General features: G+C 47.0%; 1 protein-coding gene across 16 annotated transcripts; it reads left to right on the top strand.

Moving 5' to 3' along the window:
- The first annotated feature begins 8 nt into the window (after nucleotides 1-8).
- Nucleotides 9-22,295, top strand: ZNF384 (zinc finger protein 384). 16 transcript variants are annotated; one of them, XM_039717704.1, is made up of 12 exons: nucleotides 9-187; nucleotides 338-386; nucleotides 1,210-1,399; nucleotides 4,010-4,076; nucleotides 4,231-4,471; nucleotides 4,809-5,130; nucleotides 10,116-10,196; nucleotides 17,137-17,361; nucleotides 18,001-18,183; nucleotides 18,971-19,049; nucleotides 19,970-20,128; nucleotides 20,274-22,295. In XM_039717704.1, the coding sequence occupies exons 3-12, from the start codon at nucleotides 1,347-1,349 to the stop codon at nucleotides 20,547-20,549; spliced, it is 1,686 nt and encodes a 561-aa protein (XP_039573638.1). In that variant the 5' UTR covers nucleotides 9-187; nucleotides 338-386; nucleotides 1,210-1,346; the 3' UTR covers nucleotides 20,550-22,295. The 16 variants fall into 16 exon arrangements, with proteins under 16 accessions (XP_039573638.1, XP_039573642.1, XP_039573639.1 ...); XM_039717708.1 differs by having other exon boundaries at nucleotides 4,006-4,076; XM_039717705.1 differs by having other exon boundaries at nucleotides 9-243.
- The last annotated feature ends 1,227 nt before the right edge of the window (nucleotides 22,296-23,522 follow it).

The following is a 23,522-nucleotide window of genomic DNA, read 5'->3' as shown; positions in this document are numbered from 1 at the left end:
CCGCCCCCCTCTCTTGCCGGTGCCCCCGCCCCGCGGAGCCCGCCCCGGGCCGCTGCCGCCGCTCCGCCGCCCCGTTTGCAAGCGAAACCGCTCCGCTGATGACGCCGTTCCGCTCCTGCCGGCGACCCGGAAGCGCCGAGGCGCGGCCCGCCCCCTGACCCGGAAGCTCCTCCCCGCTGTCTTTCCGGTGAGGAGGCCGCCGCCGCCGGAGCCGGGCCGGGGCCGCCGCTGGGGGGGAGCCCGGTAACGTGCGGGGCGGCGGGGCCGCGGGCGGGGGGCCGGGCAGCGGGGCTTCCNGCCGTGCGGGGCCCCGGTAACCCCGGCGGGTTGTTCGCAGAGCCGGCCCTGCAAGGAGGAGACATGCAAGAGGAGGGAGAGTGAGAGGGGTAAGGAGCTGCCGGAGCTGCGCGGGTGAGCCCCGCCGGGGCTGGGAGAGGCGGGATGGGCCGCGGGTCCCGCAGCGGGGGCGAGAGGGCGCCTGAGCCGCGGGGAGCGGGGAGCCGGGGCGCGGGGTTTGCCTCTGGCAGGCACCTGTTCCTCAGAGGCTGCACAAGTGCCGGGGAACGGCACCGCAGTTCTGTCTCTGGTGTGCGGGTTTGGTATCCGGGACATTTGGGGTGTTCCTGATGGGTGTTCAAACGCGCTTGTTCTAAAGGTGTAACAGCGTTTGAACTTTGTGGTGCTTATGATTACCGGGGAAGCGTTTTTTGTGTTGTTGTGACAGCCTGTGTGGCTTTCAGCATCCTTAGTATTTTGCAGCAATTAAGCCTAAGAGCTCCTTGTCATTGAACAAAGATCTTGGGCAGACGTAAAACAACAGTGTAAATTGTTCCCGAGCATCGCTCTCAGGGCCTTTTGTTAACTGGAAACTCCATGCCAATGGGAAATAAAAGCCAGGCATCTGGAGAGTAAAGAAACCCACGTTAAAAGTCAACTTGTGAATAAATACCTGCATATCCAACCTTGACTGTGCCTTCCAGAAACACAGCCTCTCTCTCACCGTGTACTTGCACGTGCTTTTATTTATCTGTTTACGATTAAAGTGATGACCTGCCAAGAAGCATAAGTGCAGCACGTTCAGTATGTGATTCTGTGAGGTCTGAACTCCAGATCCCTTGTCCCTTGTGAGTTCTCTGGTTCACTCGGTTGTTTATTTGGTGTATGTGCATTTGTGGTCTGTACACAGAAAGTGTTTTTGGTTTACATCAGGAGGGTACGTTGGCATCTGTCTGATACTAGACTGGTGAATAGGAAGAAGGTCCCATCTCTGGCGTGTTTGTGGAAGCTGGGATGATGAAGGCCCTGCAGTGGGAGCGTGCTGTGGTGCAGGGTTGAAGCTCCAGCCCATGTCTGGTAGTTATAGAGCAATTGGAAGGGTTACGAGCAGAGTTCTGGTAAAGTAAGTGTGAGCAGCGTCTGATGGGGGCTGCCAATAGGGGTGCATGTTTCCAAAATACCCTTGGAGCCTGAAAGTGGGGTAGGGGAGGGACAGCTCTGGGCACTAGGCCAGTAGGTTGGTGGAGGAATCTTACCTTTGTTTTCTGCCTTTGGAAGACTGGCTTGCTAGTGAAATTGCATGAAAGCTTCAACTTTTACACCATTTCTCCTTTTCTTCCACGTTCTTATAACTCCATCACACTTCAGCCTTTCAAGCCCGAAGTTTGAGGCCTGATAGATAACATGCTCAAGCACTGAGATTTTTGGACAGGGAGGTGGACTCTAAGGGAGTCTAATGAAATCAGTGTAGCCGTCCTTTGAAGAATCAGTAAGAGCCGTGTTTGACTTGCACACTGTGTAAGCTGAGCAAACAAAAGTTAGATTCTCTGTGAGGTTCTGGTGGAAGACAAGATGGAGACAGGCAGCCACGGAGTGCCCTGGCCTCTGCTAGTCTGGATTTTGGAATCTGGACATGGGCTTTCCTTTCATTACTTCTTCTCTTTAAATAAGAAAGCTGTTGTGAGGTTTTTTTTGCTTAAATTGGCATCTTTCTGTTTAACTCCTGAAGTTTGCAGTTGCATCCCAGGGAGTCTTGGACAACTACAAAGTTTCTCTGGAAAATGCATCTGATTATTATTATTATTATATGAGACTTTGTGGTTTCGGACAGTCAGGTTCACTTTGGTGTTTTTGATGTGGAAGCTAAGCAAATAACTGCTTATTTATTTCAAAAACAAAACAACCACCAAGCAAAAAACCTCAAACTTGGAAATTCCAAGCAAAATACCGCTCTTGATTCAGGTGGTGCTCAGTTGCCAAGGATGTGTTATCTCATGTGTGCCCATCCTGTGGAAGAAAAAAGTCATGTAATTAAGTGTTACATGCATAGGGCTGTGCTGTGGGCAGTGTACTTAATAATTAATTTGGCTCAGCAAAGAAAGCAGAGGAAGGAAGGTAAGAGTCTTGCCCCATCAGCCTCTGATTGAATCACAGCGGTGTAAATCCAGAGTAATTCAGTCAGGCAGCGAGCAGTCTGACTGCATGCCACCAACGTAAGGTAAATAATTTATCCTTAAGTGTGTTTATTGGTTGATTTGCAGTGACTGAGTGAGGCAGGAGTACTTGGCCTTGCTGTTGCATGAGCAATTCATAAAAACAAAATTATCGGGTAATTTGGTTCATTTAAATACTGCTCCTCCACATAGAGGAAAATTATCTTTGCATTTTGGCTCACACACAGCAATTCCACATGTATTTATTCTGTCTTCATATACTTCTGTAATGTGTTTCATGCTACTGGGGGCATCCCTCTGGGCTCCCCTGATGATTGAGATAGACCCTTCAGAAGCAATATTGTTCAATTATTAGACCACTGACAGACCAAAACAGAAATATGAGTAGGACAGTTTGCAGGTAGCTGAATGAAAAACATGCAATAGTTATGCTCTCTGCCAAATGTATTCTGAACATAGTTTTTACCTACCACTTTTGCCATATTTGTTTAGGAATAGATGTATCTTCTGTTTCAGAAAATACTCTTTTGTTAATTTCTTTAGGTTTTGAGTAGTGTTTTTGCAAGTGTCACAAACTTTGTTCACTAATGGTATTACATAGAGGAATATAAGGATTAGAAAGGAAAGTGCTTCTTCAGTCAGGTGTTCCCAAAGAGATTACACCTCTGTGCTCAGGAGACTCTTTTGGTGTCTAACTCATCTTCTGAATGCAGGGAGAGTTGAGATGGAGCAGTGGGCACTTGCCTGGGGACAGAGTCCTACAGAATCTTGTCCCAAAGATGGGAAGAAAATGGGCAGTGGGACCCACAACATGATTTCACTTGGAAATAGGGTATCTCAGGAGCAGGGGAATCAGGTTATTTTCCTACTGCTTAGTCACATTGGAGGAGAGCAGGAATATTGAATGATATTTCTGTGTTTCTTTCAAGAGTGGGGCTGGGTGGGCAGCAGGAAGTTAGGAGCCCTGAGTTTGACTTCTTGGTCTGCTGTGGCTGTCTGTTATCTTGGGCAAGTCTGTTTCCCTCTCTCTGCCTGTCTTTCTTCCTGTGTAACATACTGCTAATGTCCCTTTGCTGCATCTGGGTCCTTAGGGTTGAGCTGGGGTGGAGGGACAGGCAAGGTCCAAGATTTTCTCTGCCTGTGGGGTCAGACTGTCTGTGATGGTGAAAAGCAGTTTTCATCTGTATTTGCCTGCTTGCAGATGCACAGACTTCATTTATGCCTTGTACTTGGGTGGACGATAATTTGGAAAATTTGAATGTGTTCTGGGTTTCTAGTCTGTTTTTTGCATGGAGGACTACTGGGCAAGGGGCATGTCAGATGGACACAAGCCCATGGGAATAACAGGCATCTTTTCCCCCTGAAAATAATTTTTTTTATTTGGGCAGATAGCTCAAAAGGGGGGAGAAATTGCTCAAGAAATGGGAGATTAAGGAACTGTCACAGCATTAGACTGAGTCAGTTCCATGTTGGAATCTCTTTGAGTTTAATGGGTTTTTCGTGTGTGTTTGTGTGTCTGTCTTCCTTCCCCCTTCTTCTTGCCCGCTGTGCCCAGCTAGGATGGAAGAATCTCATTTCAACTCCTCCCCGTACTTCTGGCCAGCAGTGCCCACCGTCTCGGGACAGGTAAGATCTTCCAGCCTGTTGTGTTGGTCTTGCTTCCTGTCAGAAGTTTACAATGTGTGTTGCACGATGAGTGTTTCTGTTGCATTCCTTGCTCAGCCAAATGCTGGGCAAAGCTGTGCCAGGCTGTGCTAAAACCTGTCCTTCCCCCGTTTAGATTGAGAACACCATGTTCATTAACAAGATGAAGGAGCAGCTATTGCCCACAGAGAAGGGCTGCAGCCTGGCTCCCCCCCACTACCCTGCCTTGCTGACAGTCCCCACCTCTGTGGCCCTGCCCACTGGGATCTCCATGGACTCGGACACCAAGCCGGAGCAGCTGACACCACACAGCCAAGCCCCCGTGACTCAGAACATCACCGTGGTACCAGTGCAGTCTGCTGGGCTCATGACAGCAGGTAGGGCACTCCAAGGGCTGCAGCAGCCTACAAAGGGCACTGTGGGATGGGGCAACACGAGGTCCTGGAGAATCCTTATTGGCCTGTAGGTTATTCCCAGCCTTACTGATGGTGTGGCCTGCCTTGGTGTGGTTTCGCTGTGAGTCTCTAGGCACTCCATACATCCACCCTTTTTAGGGAAGTTTGACTTCCAGCAGTGGAGACTGGGAATGCTTTGGGAGGGGAAGCTACCCTTCTGTTTGTGTTGTAGTCAAAAGCAGGTGCTTCTGTGGGATAAGGAGGTTGGGCATAATTGGAGATGTAATAACTGACTTCCTCCACCTTCCTTTGTTTGCAGGTCCTGGTCTGGTGATAACTTCCCCGTCAGGTTCTCTGGTGACCACAGCCGCCTCTGCCCAGACCTTTCCCATCTCAGCCCCCATGATTGTCTCTGCGCTACCCCCTGGCTCCCAGGCAGCCCTGCAGGTGGTTCCAGACCTGTCCAAGAAAGGGACAACCACCCTTGCAGAAGGTGGCGGGGCTGGGGGAGTTGCCCCCAAGCCACCCCGGGGCCGGAAGAAGAAACGATTGCAGGAGTCGGGGCTGCCAGAGATGAGCGACCCCTTTGTGCTGACAAACGAGGATGATGAGGACCAGCACAAGGATGGCAAGACATACAGGTGGGGAGTGGGGTTAAACCTTGACTGTAACATTGCATGGGGATGGGGTGTAACCCTTCAGAGGGTTACATGGGGAACAAGAGATCTCTGCCTTGTACCTAGAGAGTCCCTGAGTAGAGAATCTTAGAGCTGCAGAAAGAGTTGAGTTTTCTTTTGGTCAGGAATAGTTACAAGCTGATAGGTTGACCCAAAACTAAGAATTTCCTTTTAGTGGACAGTCTTGATTTCCTGAATATATAGTTGTTAATGTTACTAGGTTAGTTAATGACCAGGATGTTATGGAGGCTAAACTACATCCTTGATGGCACAGCCAGGTAGTATGGCTGCTCTACTGCAGAGTGCAGTGCTGGCTGGTGCAGCTGGAGCACTCCTGGTGTAGCTGAGAGCCCTGCTCCTCCTGGGTGCTCCTCAGTTGGGACTCCAGTCTGTCCAGTGTCAAGACTACAAACTGGAGACACACTGAGCAGGAAGTGAGCTGTGTGTAGTGTCTGCTCCTGTGTGTATTGCCCCATGTGATCTTCTATCTCAGCATTCCAAACAAAACAAGGGAAAAAAAAGAGATATTTCTGAATTAAATATTAAGGGTGTTTCTGAGCCCTAAGTGTGTCAGATAAGAGGGAGGAGAGTTCTGAGCCCTGAGGTTGAGTTTCTGAACTTGGAGGGATGTGGCTTTAGTTTACAAGTGGTGGGGAGGGGAGAGATAAGGTAGGAGGGAATACTTGAACCAGAGGATAAGCAGTGGGTGTTTCAGCAAAGGTGGGAACCAGACAGAGCAGAAAGTGGAAGGCAGTAAATGTGATGGTCTGTCTTAGGTGGGAAGCAGGAGCACTTTTGGGTGATTCCATGATAGGTGTTTCTGATGGATGATTAAGATAAATAAGAGGCGAAATAGCCAAATTGAAACAGAAATAGGAGACGGTCCCTAAGTCTTCTCACTTGCCTATAATGTGCCCAGGATCCCATATCAAACAGTTTTGCTTTTATCATCCTAGATGTTCTTTGTTTTGGTACAGATATAGTTAACCTTTCTGGAATTCTGCCTTAGGAATATGAAGGCATCTACATAGAATCTGTGCATCCACCCCAGGCATTTTTTCACTTTTATCTATAGCGGTTTTTCAATGTTTACTTTTTTTTAATCAACATAGTTAAATGGGTACAAAACCAGAGCTTGGATCAGCCTTTTTATCTTAGCCAGTGTCCCAGTTCTTCCACTTTGAAAATATAATCAGCGTATGGTGAGGAAGGGTGGGAGTGTTAGGTGGCTTGCTATTTGTAATCCCACCATTTATTTTGGGCCATAGCCACAGATCCACACTACTCAAGCTGCTTACAGTCTGGGTTGCTAATTAGGTTGTTAAATATGTATTTACAGGGGACACAATTGGCAGTGAACACTAGAATTAAAGCTGAACCAGGGCTTTAATTATAGCTCCTTGTTTACTTGTAAGTTTGGAAAAAAGATGCCCAAGACCAGGTGGAGTGACTCAGCAGAAACTTCATGAACATGCTTAGTCTGTGTAACAGCTCATGAAAAAGCCTTTGCAGGGAAAAAAACAGATGAGTGTATATGTGGGAACATGTAATTTCTTTATGTTTAAGATTTCTTTATGTTTAATCTGAGTGTGGTACCTCTTTAACCAGCTCCCACTCTAAGCAGGCCTTTCTCTGAGCAGTGCTTAGGTGTGAGAGAGCTAAACTGAGATTTATTGAAGACCCCCAATAATGGTACTTCAGGAGGGAGTACTTCTGCCCTCCTTGAGATCTGCACTTTGGATGATGCATCCCATGTACAAGTTTGGAACTAAAAATGATTGTTGGAAATCTAAAGGAAAGCACTATCTTCTCTTGGAGCTGTGGGAGAGAAGGCCTTTGTGCAGCATAGTAAAATCGTTTCTCTATAATATGCATATGAATAGACTCACAGGCTAAAACTTTGAGCATTACTGGGATCCTTCTGTGTTGTAGAGGATGATTTCAGTAGTTCTAGTCACTACAGTATGCAGACATATGCTAGCTAAATTAAGACTGTGGGTGAGGTTGCTCTACTCCTGCTTCTTTCTCAGGCTGGAGGAGGAGTTGGTTTTGGCATTCATATGACTACGTTTGTATGATTTCACTGATTCCCATGATGAGACACTGAGAATAATGTACTCTGATTCCTGGAAGGAGTTGTACTACATTGATCAGTGTGATTTTTATTTTTTTTTTAATACCCAATTCCTAAAACCTGGGATTGTTTTGTCAAATTTAATTATTTTTTTAAGCTTTGTTTTTGAGCTCTGTGAGCTCTCTTGTCATGAGTGTCTGGGCAGGTGGCTAATATTTGTAATTCCTGACTCCTAGTATGGTGATAAAGACAGAGTAAGGCCTTGAGTGAGCAGCACAGCCAGGCAGATGTGGGAGGTATTGGAGCATAAACCTTGATACATGTACTGCAGTACTCATCCCATTCTCTACTAAATGTAGAGATGCCTGCTCCAGCAAATGGCAGCTGTTTTACTGCTGTATCATGTCTAGAAGTGAATTAGTAGGCTGCTGTGAAGGTGGTGGAAGAATCTCTATGACTAGGGGTTTTTTTTTTGGAAGGAAAGGTGTGAGGATTTTGCTGCTGATGGCAATGCTTGCAGATCTTTGACGTCTGTCCTTAGGATTCATCAGGCAGAGTCCTTGGTGCTTTTCACTGTGCTACTGGAAGAATCCTTGCACCTGCAGGGGACAGCATCTAACCCAGTCCTGTGAAGCATTTTCTTTCATGAGTAATGTCACTTCAGTCTTGTCTGGATTCATTGTCAGCTCTTTGTTAATCTTCCCCAACGCCTTTGTAGATTTCGCTTTTTCTTTGGAAAATGAGATCAGCATCGAGAGTCCCTCTAGAAAGATGCTGGCAGTGTGGAGCACATGGCTTCTTCCCAGTGCTTTAAAAGGTGCTGAGGAAAAGGTAGCAAGCAGGTCCTGGATACAGTAGGATTGGTTTTTAGTCCTGGTGTGGTGCCTGTACCTGTGCAGTTTCAGAAGTCTGTGGTGTGATGTGATCAGTGGACAAGACTGACAAAGTGTTCAGCCGCTCTGGGCCTGATGATCAGTTCTCTTTCTCTTGACAGTTCTCTAAGCAGTTTCTTTGTAAGAGGAAGAGAGCTCTGTATAGGCATTGCTAAGCTCTGGTACTAAGTAAAATCTAGGATGAACAGCAGTTTATAGTCTGGAATGTTTTGCAAGCTGTGCTCTGGAGCTTGGATACCAGCAGAAAGGTTGTCGGCTTGAGAAGGGCCTCACCGTCATAGTGCAATCAACAAGCTCTGTCTTCTCCACTTCTAGTTTTGAGTTTTCCTTACTTTCACTGGGGAACAGCAGGAAGGTTGAGAGACATTAAGCAGCTGAGGGACATTGGAAACTTCAGAGATGAGTCCAAGGTGCAAAAGTGTACAGAAGCCTTAGTGAACTGAGCTGTAGAAGGTGAGGAAGCTGGATGGAGACCCTCATTAGAGAGAAGGTTATGGACACAAGGGGAACTGGTGGTTTGAATACAGCAGGTGGCCATCTTCTCAGACATGTCTTGTTTTAAGCCTATTTTTTCTCTCCTGTACTGGATTTAGCATTACTGTTTAGTGAACTTCCCATAGTTTTGAATCAATTTGTAATGTGTTGGCTATGAGTTTGGTAAGCCACATATGTCTGTGACAATATTGTTGAATTTGGCCAGTTTTAAGCTTGGAAAAAATCTGTTGAGCATGCTCTGAGATGATTTATAGTTTGCAGGTGGAAATATGTGAAGGTAATATTCTCTTAGAGGCTTCTTGAGGCTTGCATGACCCCAGGCACTGAGCAGACAGTCCATCTCCACAGAGGGGACAAATGCAGCCTAACTTCTCTCAGTTTCTGTGTAAGATTGGGCTATATATCTTCTCTTCCTGCAGCTCTAAGCATCTTCTAGAATTGCACTGAAGGGCCAAACATGCTTTTCCTTCAGGCACAGCTGCTCCTTCTGCTTCAGAAGGGTCTCTAGTGCCCAGTGTGGACAGTAACCTCCCCCTCTGATGGACACAACAGCAAGGCATGAGAAGACACTGCTTGGTTCAAATGTGGAAGGGATGAGAATGAGCAGGGACTGGAGCTGTTTGTGCAAGGAAATCTGGAAACTTGGTAGAGATGGGAGCCAGAAAGGAGGAGAGAAGAGACAAGAGCCTACAAACTAGGGAATGCAGCAGAGGATGTGATGGGGAGCCTCTCTGCAAGGGACAGAGGGGAGAGCTAGCACAGGAATAAGCTAGCTATAAACAGCCAAGACTGGGGGGTGGAGGAAAGAACCAGACCTGCTAGGTGGTGGAAAATGAGGTACCTAGAACTGTCAGAACAGATAGGGACAAGAGTATGGGATGTGGACAGACAAACAGAAGCATGAGGGAGAGGAGATAAGTGTTAGGTAACTGAGGGAGTGAAGTAGCCAAGTGCCCTGCAGTGGAGGATCAAGAGGCTGGTGCATGTGGGTCTGGTGGCTTGGGTCTGGGCCTTGGGAAACAGAAGCATGAGGGAGAGGAGATAAGTGTTAGGTAACTGAGGGAATGAAGTAGCAAAATGCCCTGCAGTGGAGGATCAAGAGGCGTGTGGGTAAAGGGCTTGGGTCTGGGCCTTGGTGCAGGAGAGGGGATTGCTCTGGGCTAAAAGGCTAAGGGCAAAAGGGGAATTAAGTTTGAAGTGTCAGGCAGAAAGTTTGACCACATTCCCTCCAAAGCCTAGAAATATTAAACCCAGTGTTTCTAAATTTTGCCATGGCTTTGATGTCAGCATAAGAATGTGACCTCCTCTGGCAAAGAACCTCATCTCCCTCTTAGGCTAGAAAAAGGTGACAAAGTATTGTTGCTGTCATTTATCATCTTAGCTGCAGTGGCAGAGGTCTGTGCAGTGGATTTTAAGATTGCTGATGACCAACGTGGGTGTCAGTATGATGCCACACGTTGGAATTTCTGTTTGCTTTTTTTAACAAGTGGTTCCGTGAGCAGCGGAACTAATGATGCCTGGTTTCCAGCGGCTCTCTCCTGTGTGGATTCTCTGATGTCTAATCAAGGGTGAGCTTATTAGCCTTTCCCTCAGTAGAGGACTCCAAGAGAGTCTCTCTTCTTCCCTGAGCTGCATAATTTTGAAACTCGTGTTGCCTTTTAAGATCCTTATTCCTTTTCCAGATTGGTTTGCATTGGCTTACGATCTCAGAGCTCTAAGGAACACTGTTGCACTTGCACATCTACATATACACATGCAGTTTGTACACATAATCCTTGCTTTGTATATAAATGCAGTGCTTGGAGCTTAGAAAATGACTATTTGACTGGCTACATGCCTGAGGGTATAATGAGGTAAAACCTTGTGTTATGGTAAGTTCTCTCTCTTCTGCTGAGATATTGTAACTGTGTGTGTGCACATACTTGCTTTCCCTTGGCAGTTCCTCATAGTGCCTAACAGAAGGAATTGACAGGAGAAGTTCTGCAGTCACAAATTCTAATTTTGGCATGTTACTTGTCAATGGAATGAATGAGTGTGTGCAAGGGAATGAGGAGGACAGTCACAGTTTCAGCTTGGGAGAGAAGGAACTTTAAAACTCTATTTTGTGCCTCCTATCTGATTACACCTTAATTTGGCCCTATTCCTTGATTAGTTATTGGTGCATGATAGGATGTTTGCTGAACCTGAAAGGAATATTCTGTGAAGAGAAAATGAAATGCATTGACATGGGATTGTGGAATTGTGGAGCATGATCTAGGGAAGGCATTTGCTAGTATGAAGAACTGTTGATTACATTTGCCTCTGCCACAGATTGCTGTGGTATCCTACAGCCCAACAGATAATCTTGCCTTGAAGTGTGTGCAAGTATGAGTTAGGTTGAATCTGCAGTGGATTTGCATTTGTCTCAGGCTACAAATGACCATAGAGAGTTACCCTGAAATAATTAACATCTGGTGTTTCCAAAACCATAATCTCAAGTGTCATTGAACACTCCTCTGTTACAGGTCAGACCCTCTTCTGCTTTGCAGAAGTGTTGTAGCTCATAGGAGTAGCATAGAAATCTATAGGAGCAGTGATATGAATGTATGTAATAGGAATTTTCCTTTAAAGGAAAAAAAGAGGTCACAGATATCAGTTTGTCCTCTTGGAATTAGTGGGTACATCTCTCTTACTGTGTGTCACTGTGTCTTTTGTGATTCCCTTCCCTTACAAAAACTAAAACAGGGACATTGTAGGGATAGATGAGTGCTTATGGAGCACTGGTATTTCTGTGGTGGGTACAGGAGATAAATGATCTGCTTCACGAGGTCAAATTTGTGTGTGGTCAACGAGGCTTAAGGCTGTCCAGAGTGGTGATATAAAAAACTGAATGCTTGCTTGTTAAGTATCTGTGTGTGCAACATAACAAGAGTGCAGTTCTGTGGAAATAGTCAATAAAGCTGTATCAGAACGCACCTGCATTGCGGAGCCAAGTTATGGTGACATGGATGACCTTAATCCTGGTGTTTCCAAATTTCCTAGTGCTATCTAATGGGCCTTTTGTATTCTTTTAATTTTAGCTCTTGCATGTTATCACTATGCTAGGAAGCACATTATTGTGTTTTATTGTTTTGTTGGTCTTTTATGCTAATGGTGACTGATTCCAAAAACTGCCGGACAGCGTCTTAGGCCTGATGTTCAATGATTTGGAGGTCAACAGAAAGTCATGGCTGATAACCTAAAGATAAAAGCAATGCTGGTGGATAGCTGTAAAAAAAATGGCATCTTTATGTGGTTGTTAATTGTTCAGACAAAATATATTTTAATACAGTCCCGTGGAAGACTTCGCTTTCTGGGACAGCCTGATGTCTCCAGCAGCCAGGGATTAAGGTCCAGATGTTTGGACACAATGGAAAACATTATCAGACAGAAGTGTTTTGTTGGACTATTGAAAGTCTCTGGTCTAATATAAGGAATATGGAGGAACAGTATCCTGCAAAAGAATGGCTGTGAAAAAGACTTCTAGGGATTAAGTGGCATCTTGAAAGCTCCCAGTGCAAGACTGTGCTTTAAGGTGCAACTGTTGAAAGCATAAATGATTGAGTCATTAAAAGAAGACAGGCAACATGTGAAGTATGCTGAAATACCACAAAATTCTGGGTCAGGTGTTTTTAGGGTCATTTGGAAAAATGGACAAAAGGCAGGAATGCCCTCAAATCTGGGAACTTGGAAAGTGCCATATGATGAGAGCATTTTGAACTGCTCTTTGCCTTGCCAGTATATGAGAGTATGCTTTTCTGCAGCCTTACCAAGCCACCAGGTGACTGAAGGACTGTGGAAGTAAGCTGACCAAGATCTCTGAGCATAGCTGATAGATTTACACTCCAGAAGTATAAACTGTTCATTGGAAGCACAGTGTTGGCTTTGGAGTAGGGGCTGATGCTGGGTGTGCCAGTGTGGAAGCAGAGGTGCAATTCCTGTGCCTTCATCTGGCATTTTCAGGCTCGCTGGCTTTATTTGCATGTTGCCCAAGTGTACCTGTGTAGCTTGGGTGTTAGTTTTGTCTCCTTTCTCCTCCTCTTACAAAATATTAACAAGAAAGTGTTTAGCTTAAAAAAAATGGGGGAATGGGAGGGTCAAGCATTTATCATGAACTGTGCATCCATTATTATGCTATGCTTGCATTAGTTACTTCAGTAGCTCTGCATTGCAAAGGCAGGACATTTCCTTCCTTTTTAAATGGACTGCTGATTCTGACAGCCTAAACTTACTCTTGTCATCTAGTCTAACTTCAGACTTTCCTGGTTTGATTTTTAGTTTTACTGATGGTCTAACTTGTATATGTAGCCTAACAGAAAAAGCAAGGACTCAATTAACTTGTAAGACTACTCTCAGTAGATACTAGGAATAAGAATTCTCAGAGCCATATAAAAGCTTACATAGTTTTCACAACCGTGATACTGATTAATTAAGCACTTGATTGAAAAAGGCTGTTAATCCATGTTGGGCAAATTTTACTATGAGCTGGTATTTCAGATGGCATTTTATCTCCTAACAGCATCTGATGAATGAGGCGGAACATTCCATGAAAAGTGGAAAAAAATACAGCACTGTGTGCCACAGAGTTGTAGTCTAGTTGCTATAGGCATCATTTTCTTTATGACTCATTGTGATGACTTTCATATGGGAGTAGAATTAGCATTGTACATCCACCTTTTGCTGGCATTTCATGATTTTTGAGAGTGTCTCTGTCTAGCATGACCATTTTTTGAATGTCTTTATTTCATATAAAAAAGAAAGCATGGTAAACATTGGAAGGGGTTACTTTTGATCTCTGGCATATGGCTGAGTGCTAATTTCACTGTTGATATGAACCTCTGTTTTATTAAGGATATTTTCTCCAAGGCTGTCTGAATTTGCAGAGCCATAACAAGCTGCTGCAGGGGATGTTGTGTCACACCATCAATGGGAATGCTGCAGTCATTTCTGTTTCTTGCTGTCAGAAAGAATGCAGCCAAAGGAGGGGCAGTTTAGAAGCACAGTGGGGAGACTATTAAAAATGGATATTAAACAGAGGGGGGGTAGAAATCAATTATTCCATATAGTGTTTCATTCATGCTTAGCAAGGAGCACTCCCTATTTTTCCTCTCCCCAGCCAGAATTTCACTGAAGTAGAACACTGAAATGCTGCTAGTGTCAGATGGGATATTCTCATTATCCATATAGATTTAACATTTTTTTGAATCCATATTTGCCCACTAGAGGGCTGATTGCATCTTCCCCTTTAATATTTGATGTTGTCTGAAGCAGAATGCAAAGCCCTTAATTAAATGGATCATTTGTTCCCATGAAAATGCCTGATACCACACAATATAAAATTCTGAAGTGCAGCTTTCTGTTATATTCCAGGGCTTTTTTTAACTCATAAGGCTCATGAATTTGTTAATGCTGCATAACATTCTTGCTCTCTCAGAGTTGATGCTAATTAGATGATTAGAAAATGAGTTCTTGCAAGATTTTAATTCTAAATGTTGTTTGAAAAACAATATCAGAATGTCTGTAGCTGCTAAATTCAGACAACGGATTGGTTGGTTTGTTCATTTGAGGGTTTTGTTTGGATTTTGGGGTTTTTGGGGAGGTTAGGGTTTTGGGGAGTTATGTTATCGTTGTTGAGGCCCGTTTTTGCTAATAATCAGGTTTATCATTGTCGTGCAAGTGCCAGTGGTGTTTTGAAAACTTCTTTATAATTTTATTTTGAAAATAGAAAAGGACGTGCAGTTTGTTTCTCTTCATTAAAGTTTATTTTAGAGAATTTTTGACCTGAAGGCAGATACCTGGCAAAGCAAATAAGTAAAGTAAAGGGTGCACAGAAGTCATGGAAGATAAAGTTGATGGCTTTATGGCACTATGGATTTAATGCATGGGACTGCTTAGCCTTGATGGCCCAGTAAAGTTCATTAATTTTTCAGAACAGAATAGACTATTTAAAATATAGAGTCCTGTGTACAGCACAGAAGAGATTAGTGCCCAGCATTCTGTTGAAACCCCTTAGAAGGGTATTTCTCTCAGAAAGGTACCTGGATTCTCAGAATGCTGATTGTAGGGGCCAGGTGATTGAGACCATATTGTGGCCTCCAAGCCTTGTTCCAAAGATACATTATTCTCACGGCTGGAAAAGGCCTGTTTCCCCTTTTTTCCACTTTTGGTGTCAGTTGTTGTTCCTCGTTATATCTGACTTGTTCATAAAATAAGCCCCTAGTAATTGATATTTTTCTCCCTACGTAGATTTATTTGCATATTGAGCAAGTGATCTTTTAAGCTGTACTCCAAACCCAGATCAACTGGAGTTGGTGAATCTTTCCTGCAAAGCCAATTTTCTACATGCCATCATTCTTTAAGTTTGCTGAGCCTGTGTGAGTTTTGCAGTAATTGTTGAGGACATTGACTTCAGAATTAGACATGCTGTTGGCAAGAACAGTCGTTCCCCTCCTGTATACAAACAGAATACCTGCTATTCCCCTTTGTTTTGGTGAGCCATATTAGCACAGCATCACACTGGGAGCTTGTTCTCAATTGAATGGTTCCTTATCAGAGGGCCAGTGCTGTGGAACGGGGTTCAATTGAGAGTAATGGAAGTCAGCATCTGCTCAGAAGGAGCTTGCTAAAAGTCAAGCATGGGATTATGCTGTAATTGCTTGCATTAGCAGGGAACTGGACTTGGCGACTCAAAGGTATTTTTCAGTTCATGTTCACCTCAGAGTTATTTCTAACATTGGTGCTTTCAAGGATACACAGTTCTCATCATGTAAATATGACTTGATTACTGGCATTTCAGGAAGTCTGGAACAAACTGTGTGACTTGGTTTATAAACCAAGAGCTACTTTTTTTAAAAAAAGATGATGCTGATGTTCCTTTTTACTCCTTATATCTTTAATTGGTGTAGGGATAAACAGCCAAATTGCTTCTGTTTATTGATTCCATCAGGGATTGCTGGGGGTGTGTGTGTATTGAAGAGGGATTTATGTAAGGATATACTTAGTTTGCATGTTCTGTTAGGGCTTGCAATTAAAATGGATTAAGATGAAGGTAGGACACATGGGAACAACTGTTAGAGATGATAATGAATGTAAAAGAGCAAAGGTGGAGAGGAGGGAAATGTTATGACAGGTGTGTGTTAGAGTGCTTGCTAGGAAGGCGTGGCTTCCAGCTAAATGGCTTGGAATCAAGCTGTGGCTCGGAAGGGCCTGTGGAAGTTAAGGTAGGTGCTGGATACATACTGCTTACATGACATACCTAATCAGGCTGCACACATCATAAAGCTTCTGGCTCCAACAGAGTCACAACAGTAGATGCAATGAAGCATCCTCCTGAGAGGAGATGGATATGGGGAAGAGCAGGATCAGCTCTTTGGCTTGTAATACCTGCAGAGACTGTTGTTGCTGAAACTCAAGAAATTCCCAGACAAAACCACTATGAATGTTGAATTCATGTTAACCAGCCTTCCTTTGGCTGGCATCTCTTCTCTCAAATGTGACCCTGGAAATTACATGTGGAGATTCTATTTTGTCTTTAATCTAAATGAAAAACCTAAATTCAGATAAACCTTTACTCTGCCCCTTGTTTGACACACATGGAGGGTGGGGAAGAAATGAGTAACTTGGATGCAGCTTCTATCTCTCTGACAAGTTAACAACGACAAAAGCTTTTACCATCTTGAACTGTAAAACAGTACGAGCTTCTCTTAACAGCCTGGTGTCGTAGTGGAGGAGCAGTTCTTAACAGCAGCATCCGTAGCAGAGCTTTGCCAACTGCTTCTTCTTGTTCAGAGAGTCTGTGTGTTAACAAATACGTTTCTGATCATTATGGGAACAGATGGATCCAAACACCCAGACAAAACATTTTGCATCACACAGTAAGACTGAAATGATGAAAGCCCACTAGACCAATGAAATACCACATTTGATATCCAGAGTATCTTTGTGAGACCCACTAGAAAAGCAGTACTGCTGTTATTCTCAGCATTTTGTATCCTAAATATTTGAGTGTCTTCTCCAGTAATAGGAGTGTTAAGTGCAGAGTTAAGTGGATTTTGCCATTTCTGCTCTCACAGATTTCACAATACATGGAATTAACTTCTAATACAAACTATAACCTGGGATTTCCAAGGGTTTTTTTTACTACAATAAATCATAGATTAACAAAGTTGGGGTTTTGTCTGGGAATTATTCCTATCCCTTTAGGATTGCTGTTGGAAAATTTTCAGAGTGCTGCCCTACCTCTCTTGCAAGCCAGCTGGTTTCTTCCAACACCTTCACTTGTCTGGCTGTGAAGTATTGTTTGTTCTGTTACACCAGTTCCCCTGGGACTGAACCAAGCCAAGCAGTCTCCCAGGTGAAACCTCCCCAGTACCACATAGTGGGAAAACGCCCCTTCTTCACTCAGTGTGGACGATCCCATCCAGTTAGAGTTGATCCATACTGGGGCTTACCCCCATGTGACACTGTCTCTTCCCCTCGCCCCGGTCCCAGGTGCCGGATGTGTTCGCTGACCTTCTACTCCAAGTCGGAGATGCAGATCCACTCCAAGTCCCATACGGAGACAAAGCCACACAAGTGTCCTCACTGCTCCAAGAGCTTCGCCAACAGCTCCTACCTGGCCCAGCACATTCGTATCCACTCAGGGGCCAAGCCCTACACGTGCAGCTACTGCCAGAAGGCCTTCCGCCAGCTCTCCCACCTGCAGCAGCACACACGGTAAGGGCCAGAGGAGGCTGGGGCCCTCTGCACTGCATGTTGCCGTCATCCCAGCATGCTGCGAGCACCTCAGTGGGCGACTGCCTGGGCAGACCTGGCTGGTTGTCACAGGCTGGTCAGGTCTTGTACGCGTCAGTAGCGGTGTCGGACACGTGAGGCTGGTCCCTCGCTGTGAGGGCTGGGTGCGCTCAGGTCAGCCCCGCTCCGCTGGAGAGGCGGCGGCAGCGGAGTGACGCTTTCTGACAGGAGGTAGGGCTGGTTGTGTCAGTGTGAGAGTAGAACGGGCTTAGGAGAACTGTTCCCTGTCTCCCCAGCGTAGTTCTGCCAAACATCTCAAGTCCAGGCTTGCAGCCCCCCTGCTGTTTCAGCCGCAGGCTTCCCACACACAACTCTGCCAATGCCCCTCAGTCCAAGCTCTATAGTTCCTCTCTCTGGATCCTCCCCCGGTGCAGACAGACCACGGTCTCTTGAATCCAAGGGGAGCACAGTTTGAGACCAAGAGAGCTCCCGCTGTGTTTGGAGTTCCTTCATGTAGCAGATAGCGTGGTGCTGTCCCACCCCCTTTGTGCCCTCATTCCATCAGCACTAGCCAGATGGCGGTCATGTCCAACTGCTGCTGCTCCTCCTCCTCTTCGGCAGGATCCACTCCAAGCTCCACACGGCGATTGTCAAGCCGCACAAGTGTCCTCACTGCTCCAAGAGCTTCGCCAACACATCCTACCTGGCCCAGCACCTCCGCATCCACTCGGGGGCCAAGCCCTACACCTGCCGCTACTGCCAGAAGGCCTTCCGCCAGCTCTCCCACCTGCAGCAGCACACACGGTAAGGGCCAGAGGAGGCTGGGGGCCTGGCCCTGGTCCCCCCGCGCTGCCGGCATGCACCTGTGGAGCACGCGCGCCAAGCATGCGGGGGGCGGGCGGGGAATGCGGCCGGCTGCACCCCCAGAAGGAGGTGACCCACCTGAGTGGACGGAGTGGAGGCTGCGCAGGAGACACTGACCACGTCAGGGCTGAGGTGGGCACGTGCTGTCCCTGGGGATCCTTGGTCTTGCACCGCGGGCGGCACAGAGAGAGAGCGATAGAGAGAGAGGCATTGGCTGTAGGGGATCCCAGCCTGGCACCACGGGGGTTGGACTGAGTGTGTGGAAGCTGCTCCTGGCATTGCAGGGGGACAGGGACAGATTAACACTGGAGGTAAACTCAGCCTGTTACTTAAAAGAAAAAGTGTTGGTGTGTCTGTCTTGGAGGGAACAGAGCTGCTTTCTTGGTACTGTGTAAGCAAGAGAACAGATTCCTCTTGGTCATTTGGGACTCCTGAGCTTGGAGCAGGGAGCCTGGACCTCCAGACCCCTTCCCAATACATTTTTGGGTAGCTCACATGCTGAGCTGTCCAGGCATTCCTAAGCTCTTGCTCCTCGATCCTACTCACTCTGAAATCTGCTTGACTGTCTGTCTTCAACTTCTAACTGGACGCGGGAGCTGGGCAGAGCTCTCTTTGTCCAGCTAGAACAGCATCTGGAGGCAACATCATGCCCTTCACACAGCAGCAGGCCCTGGCAGTCTGCCCTGTCTGCTCACTGCCTCCCGTTTGTGCTCTTCCCCCTCAACAGTATCCACACCGGGGACCGACCCTACAAATGTGCTCACCCTGGGTGTGAAAAGGCTTTCACCCAGCTTTCCAACTTGCAGGTAAGGGGCTGGGTGTGTCCTGCTCGCCAGCAGGGGTTGGCAAGGGTGCCTGTGGTGGAGGAGGTGGAGGAAGTGGGGAGGCTGGGAGGAGAGTAAAAGAAGGCAGAAAGCTATTGAAACCCTGGGCAGGGAAGAGATTCCTGCCTTGTGGCACTAATGGCCCAAAGAAGTCACATAAGTGGTCGCATCCTGTAAAATTAACTTGACTTGAAAGTGGTGAGACCTTAGTGAAGTTCCCCCCATCTGTTTTGCAGTTTTCTAATTTAGCTGGGGCGAGACTTTTGCAAAATGTTACACCCAATAAAGTCTGGGTATCTGGGTGGGTTTTCTTTGTTTTACAATGAAATGGAGGGCATAAGGGTAGGGATATAGGAAGCAGAGGTGGTGTGTCCTGTTGCAGTACCCTGGAGGAGGGGGACTGTAGAGTGTGCCAAAGAGCAAAGAGCTGCAAACACCTGCAAGCAGTTAAGCAAATCCTGCCCTGAAGGTATTAGATGCAGGAAGCAGATGTGTAGAGGGGCAGAAAAGGAGAGACCAGGAAAAGACTGAGAGTTGCATGGAAACTGCGAAGATGGGGGTTGTGGAGCATTAAGAGTCTCTGCTTTTCAAATCCCTAGTATGCATGAGAGGGAAGGGTGTGTGTGGGGAAGGTGTGGTGGGCTGGAGGGAGAAGTTCCATCCCTATGCTAGGAGCCAGGTGTACCTTCTTCAGCAGCCAGGAGCTCGGGGCCTGGCTGTGACAGGGTGTTTCTCCAGTAGAAATACTTCCTTCCTCACGCTTGCTTTCCTTCTTCAGCAGCCAGGAGCTCGGGGCCTGGCTGTGACAGGGTGTTTGAGGTAAAGCCATCTCCAGTAGTAATACTTACTTCCTTCCTTCCTCACGCTTGCTTTCTTTCCTCCCTGCTGCTGCCACCCCCCAGTCCCACAGACGGCAGCACAACAAAGACAAACCTTTCAAGTGCCACAACTGCCACCGTGCGTACACGGATGCCGCCTCGTTGGAGGTACACCTGGCTACGCACACGGTGAAACACGCCAAGGTCTACACCTGCTCCATCTGCAGCCGGGCCTACACCTCGGTGAGTGTTTGCTGCCCTCACCTTCCCAGGGAGCAGCTCCCGTAGATCCGACGGGAGCAGTCCCCTGAGTTGCCGTGTCCCTCCCTGCTGGCTTTGGCTCCTGCCAGCGTCGTTCCCTCCCCTCACGTGGTCCTTCCCGTTGCAGGAGACGTACCTGATGAAGCACATGCGGAAACACAACATCCCTGACCCACAGCAGCAGGTGGTTCAGGCACAAGCCCAGGCCTCGCAGCAGCAGCAGCACTTCCAGCCGCAGGGCGGGGGGGCAGCAGGGGGCCCTTCTGGAGACACTAACCAACCCAACCCTCCCCCCCAGTGCTCCTTTGACCTGACTCCTTACAAGACTTCAGAGCATCACAAGGACATCTGCCTCACTGTCAGCACCAGCGCCATCCAAGTGGAGCACCTCTCCAGCTCCTAGAGAGACCTCAGCCCAGGGAGCAGAACGCCTCTTGTGCATAGCCTGTGCCAGGGGCACCGCTTGTGCAGCGGCCCTCCTCGTGCAACAGTTTCCGGCCTCTCCTCCTGCAGCAGCCTCTCCTGGCTGTGTAACCCTGTTCATGGCAGCCCCTTGCACAACAGCCTGTCTCAAGGGGGTGCTCCTTCTGTGCAACAGCCTGCCTGGTAGGAGGATGCTTCCTTGTGCAAGAGCCCCTTTCCTGTGCTGGGATCACTTCCTCATGCAAGAGCCCCTCCTTTGAAACCCAAAGAAAGGCCCCTGTTTTGCCTTCTCTCTCACTGTAGGATGTGTACGAAGCGGGGTTGCGTGCTGAGACGCGCATGGTGGATGGGATGGAGAGATGGCCCTTGTATATACAGGGGCTTGGACACATGTTTTTAGCAGGCCACAGAAGAATGTGGCAGGGTTCACAGCTGGATGGGGTTCTTTGAGGATTGCCTTGAGTGTCTAAGAGAGAAATATCCATTCCTGTCCCTCCTGCTTGTGAAAGGGAGGGGGGGTCGCTCGTCCTGCCCCAAGGATTGGATGGGAGAAACCTTCTCCCCAGTGGAAGGTGAGACCAGTGGAGGGGGGAGAGGTGAGGCATGTTCTCTGGGATGGACAGGTGCCTACACTGCCTAAGGGCTGTAGAGTATTGCATTCTTTCTCCTCCCCTGGTGGAGAGCAGTAGAGAGGAGTCTGTCTGAACTGGCTGCTGCCTCTCTCACAGCTGTCTGAGCAGCACAGTGGCCCCGTAGGAATGTGGGTTCCTGCTCATTGCCCTTCCTGCCCGTTGTGGATGATATCCTAGCAGCTTGTACTCCTCCTCCTCTCCCTCCTGCTTTTCTCCTCCTCAGAAAAGCCTGCAGGCATCAACAACAAACCAAAAAGCAACTGGAGGGAGGGTAAGAGACTGCCAAAATAATCATCACCCTTCTCTCTACTCCCTTTCCTGAAAGGTGGAATGACAGCAGTTCTGACACTCACACACCTGTCCTGCCCCCAGTTTCCCAGAGGGAAAGAGGAGGAGGAGGAGGAGGAGGAGGAATAGACCAGTCTTTTCAAGGGGCTGGCAGGAAGCAGGGAAAGGCTAGCTTCTCCTGCTCATCTCTTGCCAGAGTGCTCTCCCAGGCTCCCTCTTGCCAAGACGGGCTGGACTCACATGGCAGTGGTGGCCTCTTCTGGACCCTGGTCATGGGAGAGAATCCCCAAAAGGTGGACAGTGGAGAGAAGGGGATGAAGATCCCCACAGAGAGACCAATCTAATGAGAAGGGGGAGCCAACAAGAATAAACTGAAGGCCCCTTGAATTTATATATATATATATATATAAATATCTATTCCCCACCCCGGCCCGCTCTGTCCTTGCTGTAACTGTTTCTATCTCTGTGTTTATAAAACGCATTATCCTGGCGAATTTTTATTTTCAATCTTCGTTTGTTTTTCCCTTTCTCTTCGTCTTCAATTCTCCTTCCTCTTATTTTTTTTTAATTGGTCCACATGACTGCTAGTCTTGTGTGTTACTTATTAGTTTCTTTGGATCATGGAGGCTGACTTGGAAGAGAATGAGAAGGCAAGGGAAAAAGCATGTGTTGTTGGGTTTTAAAATCAGTCACCCACCCAAAGCCTATAGAATCCCAGACTTCTGTATGAACAACCAATAGGGGCTTTATTTTATTTTTTTTAACCACCCTGTATAGAAATAAATCGGTGTAAAAGGCTCCTTGAAGGTGCTGCTGTGAGCAGCTTGCCCCTGTGACGTGTGTTCCTTCCCCCTGCAGGAGTCTGGCTGCCCTGAGTCTGGAGGGGCCGTGCGGGCAGGCGCGAGGGCGGCACGTCCCTGCCTTTGGCACGTCCCTGCCTTTGGCACATCCCTGCCTTTGGCACATCCCTGCCTTTGGCACTTTGCGGTTTGCACAAGGAAAGCGAGGAGCTCTGCACCTGGGGAGCCTGTGGCAGAGCTTTTACTCTGCATTTAGTCACCAGGGTTGGCTGCAAACGGGTGGAGTGTTTGGTAGGTGCATAGGCTAGGCTAGAAGGAGCTGTCTGGTTTGGCTCCTGCATTTCACAGGTGACATTTCAATCCATTTAGCCTGTACGGAGCCCCAAGAACTGATCAGTATTTGAACTGTGTTGACAAAATGCATTGGCTTGATTTTTGAGGCACTGGGACATAAAATCTATTGGTAGCCTGCTGCAAGAGCTTCATGTTTCACTGTTTAAATATTTAAGCCAGATTTCCCCTTGCTTTGGCTTCTGGTTCCTAGTTCTGGAAACATTCATCTCTCTGATTCAGAGAGCCTGAATGGGACTTTTCCCCCCTAGACTTGCATTTAAACACTCTAATGTCTCTTCTCAATCCACTTTTTGACAAGGTAAACAGATAGAACTCTGTAAATCTTCCACTGTAAGAGATTTCTTCCAGCCCATGAATTACTCTTGTCTTTTCTTTCTACATCTTGTCAAAGTTGTCATTATCTTATAAACACGTTCATTTTGGAATTGAGTGTTGAAGCCCCAGTGCCATGGATGAGGTCCTCCTGGCTCTTTGCCTTAAGTCTGCAGAGGACTGCATTTTCCCTCTTCTCACAGCATTATAGAGGAGCTCACAGTGGCTGTTTGTCTGCTCAAGTCTGATCATCCAATCTCGGCTTTCCATGACAGTATTTTCCCTTCTCTACAGGTATGCTCTGGGTTCTTGTTCCCTGGGGGCTTCTCGTGGGGCTGTGTCCAAGTGCAGCCTGTGTGAATGGACCTGGCTGACTGATGGACCAGGTTACTCACAGCTTTCATAGATCTGTCACCTGCAAACTGTATCAGTTGTTATTTTTACTTTCAGATCCAGGTTGAAATGCAATATTGCATCTGACCTATGCTAACTTGAAAAGCATTGAGTGCAACTTCTCATTAGCTTTCTTTTGAGACTTGTAGGCTGAGCATTTCTTAATCCTCTTAG

Source organism: Passer montanus, unplaced genomic scaffold (assembly GCF_014805655.1).
Source record: "Passer montanus isolate IOZ18808 unplaced genomic scaffold, ASM1480565v1 scaffold39, whole genome shotgun sequence".
NCBI classification, from domain to species: domain Eukaryota; kingdom Metazoa; phylum Chordata; class Aves; order Passeriformes; family Passeridae; genus Passer; species Passer montanus.
The sequence above is the reverse complement of the archived record's forward strand: the minus strand, read 5'-3'. Positions and strand labels throughout refer to the sequence as shown.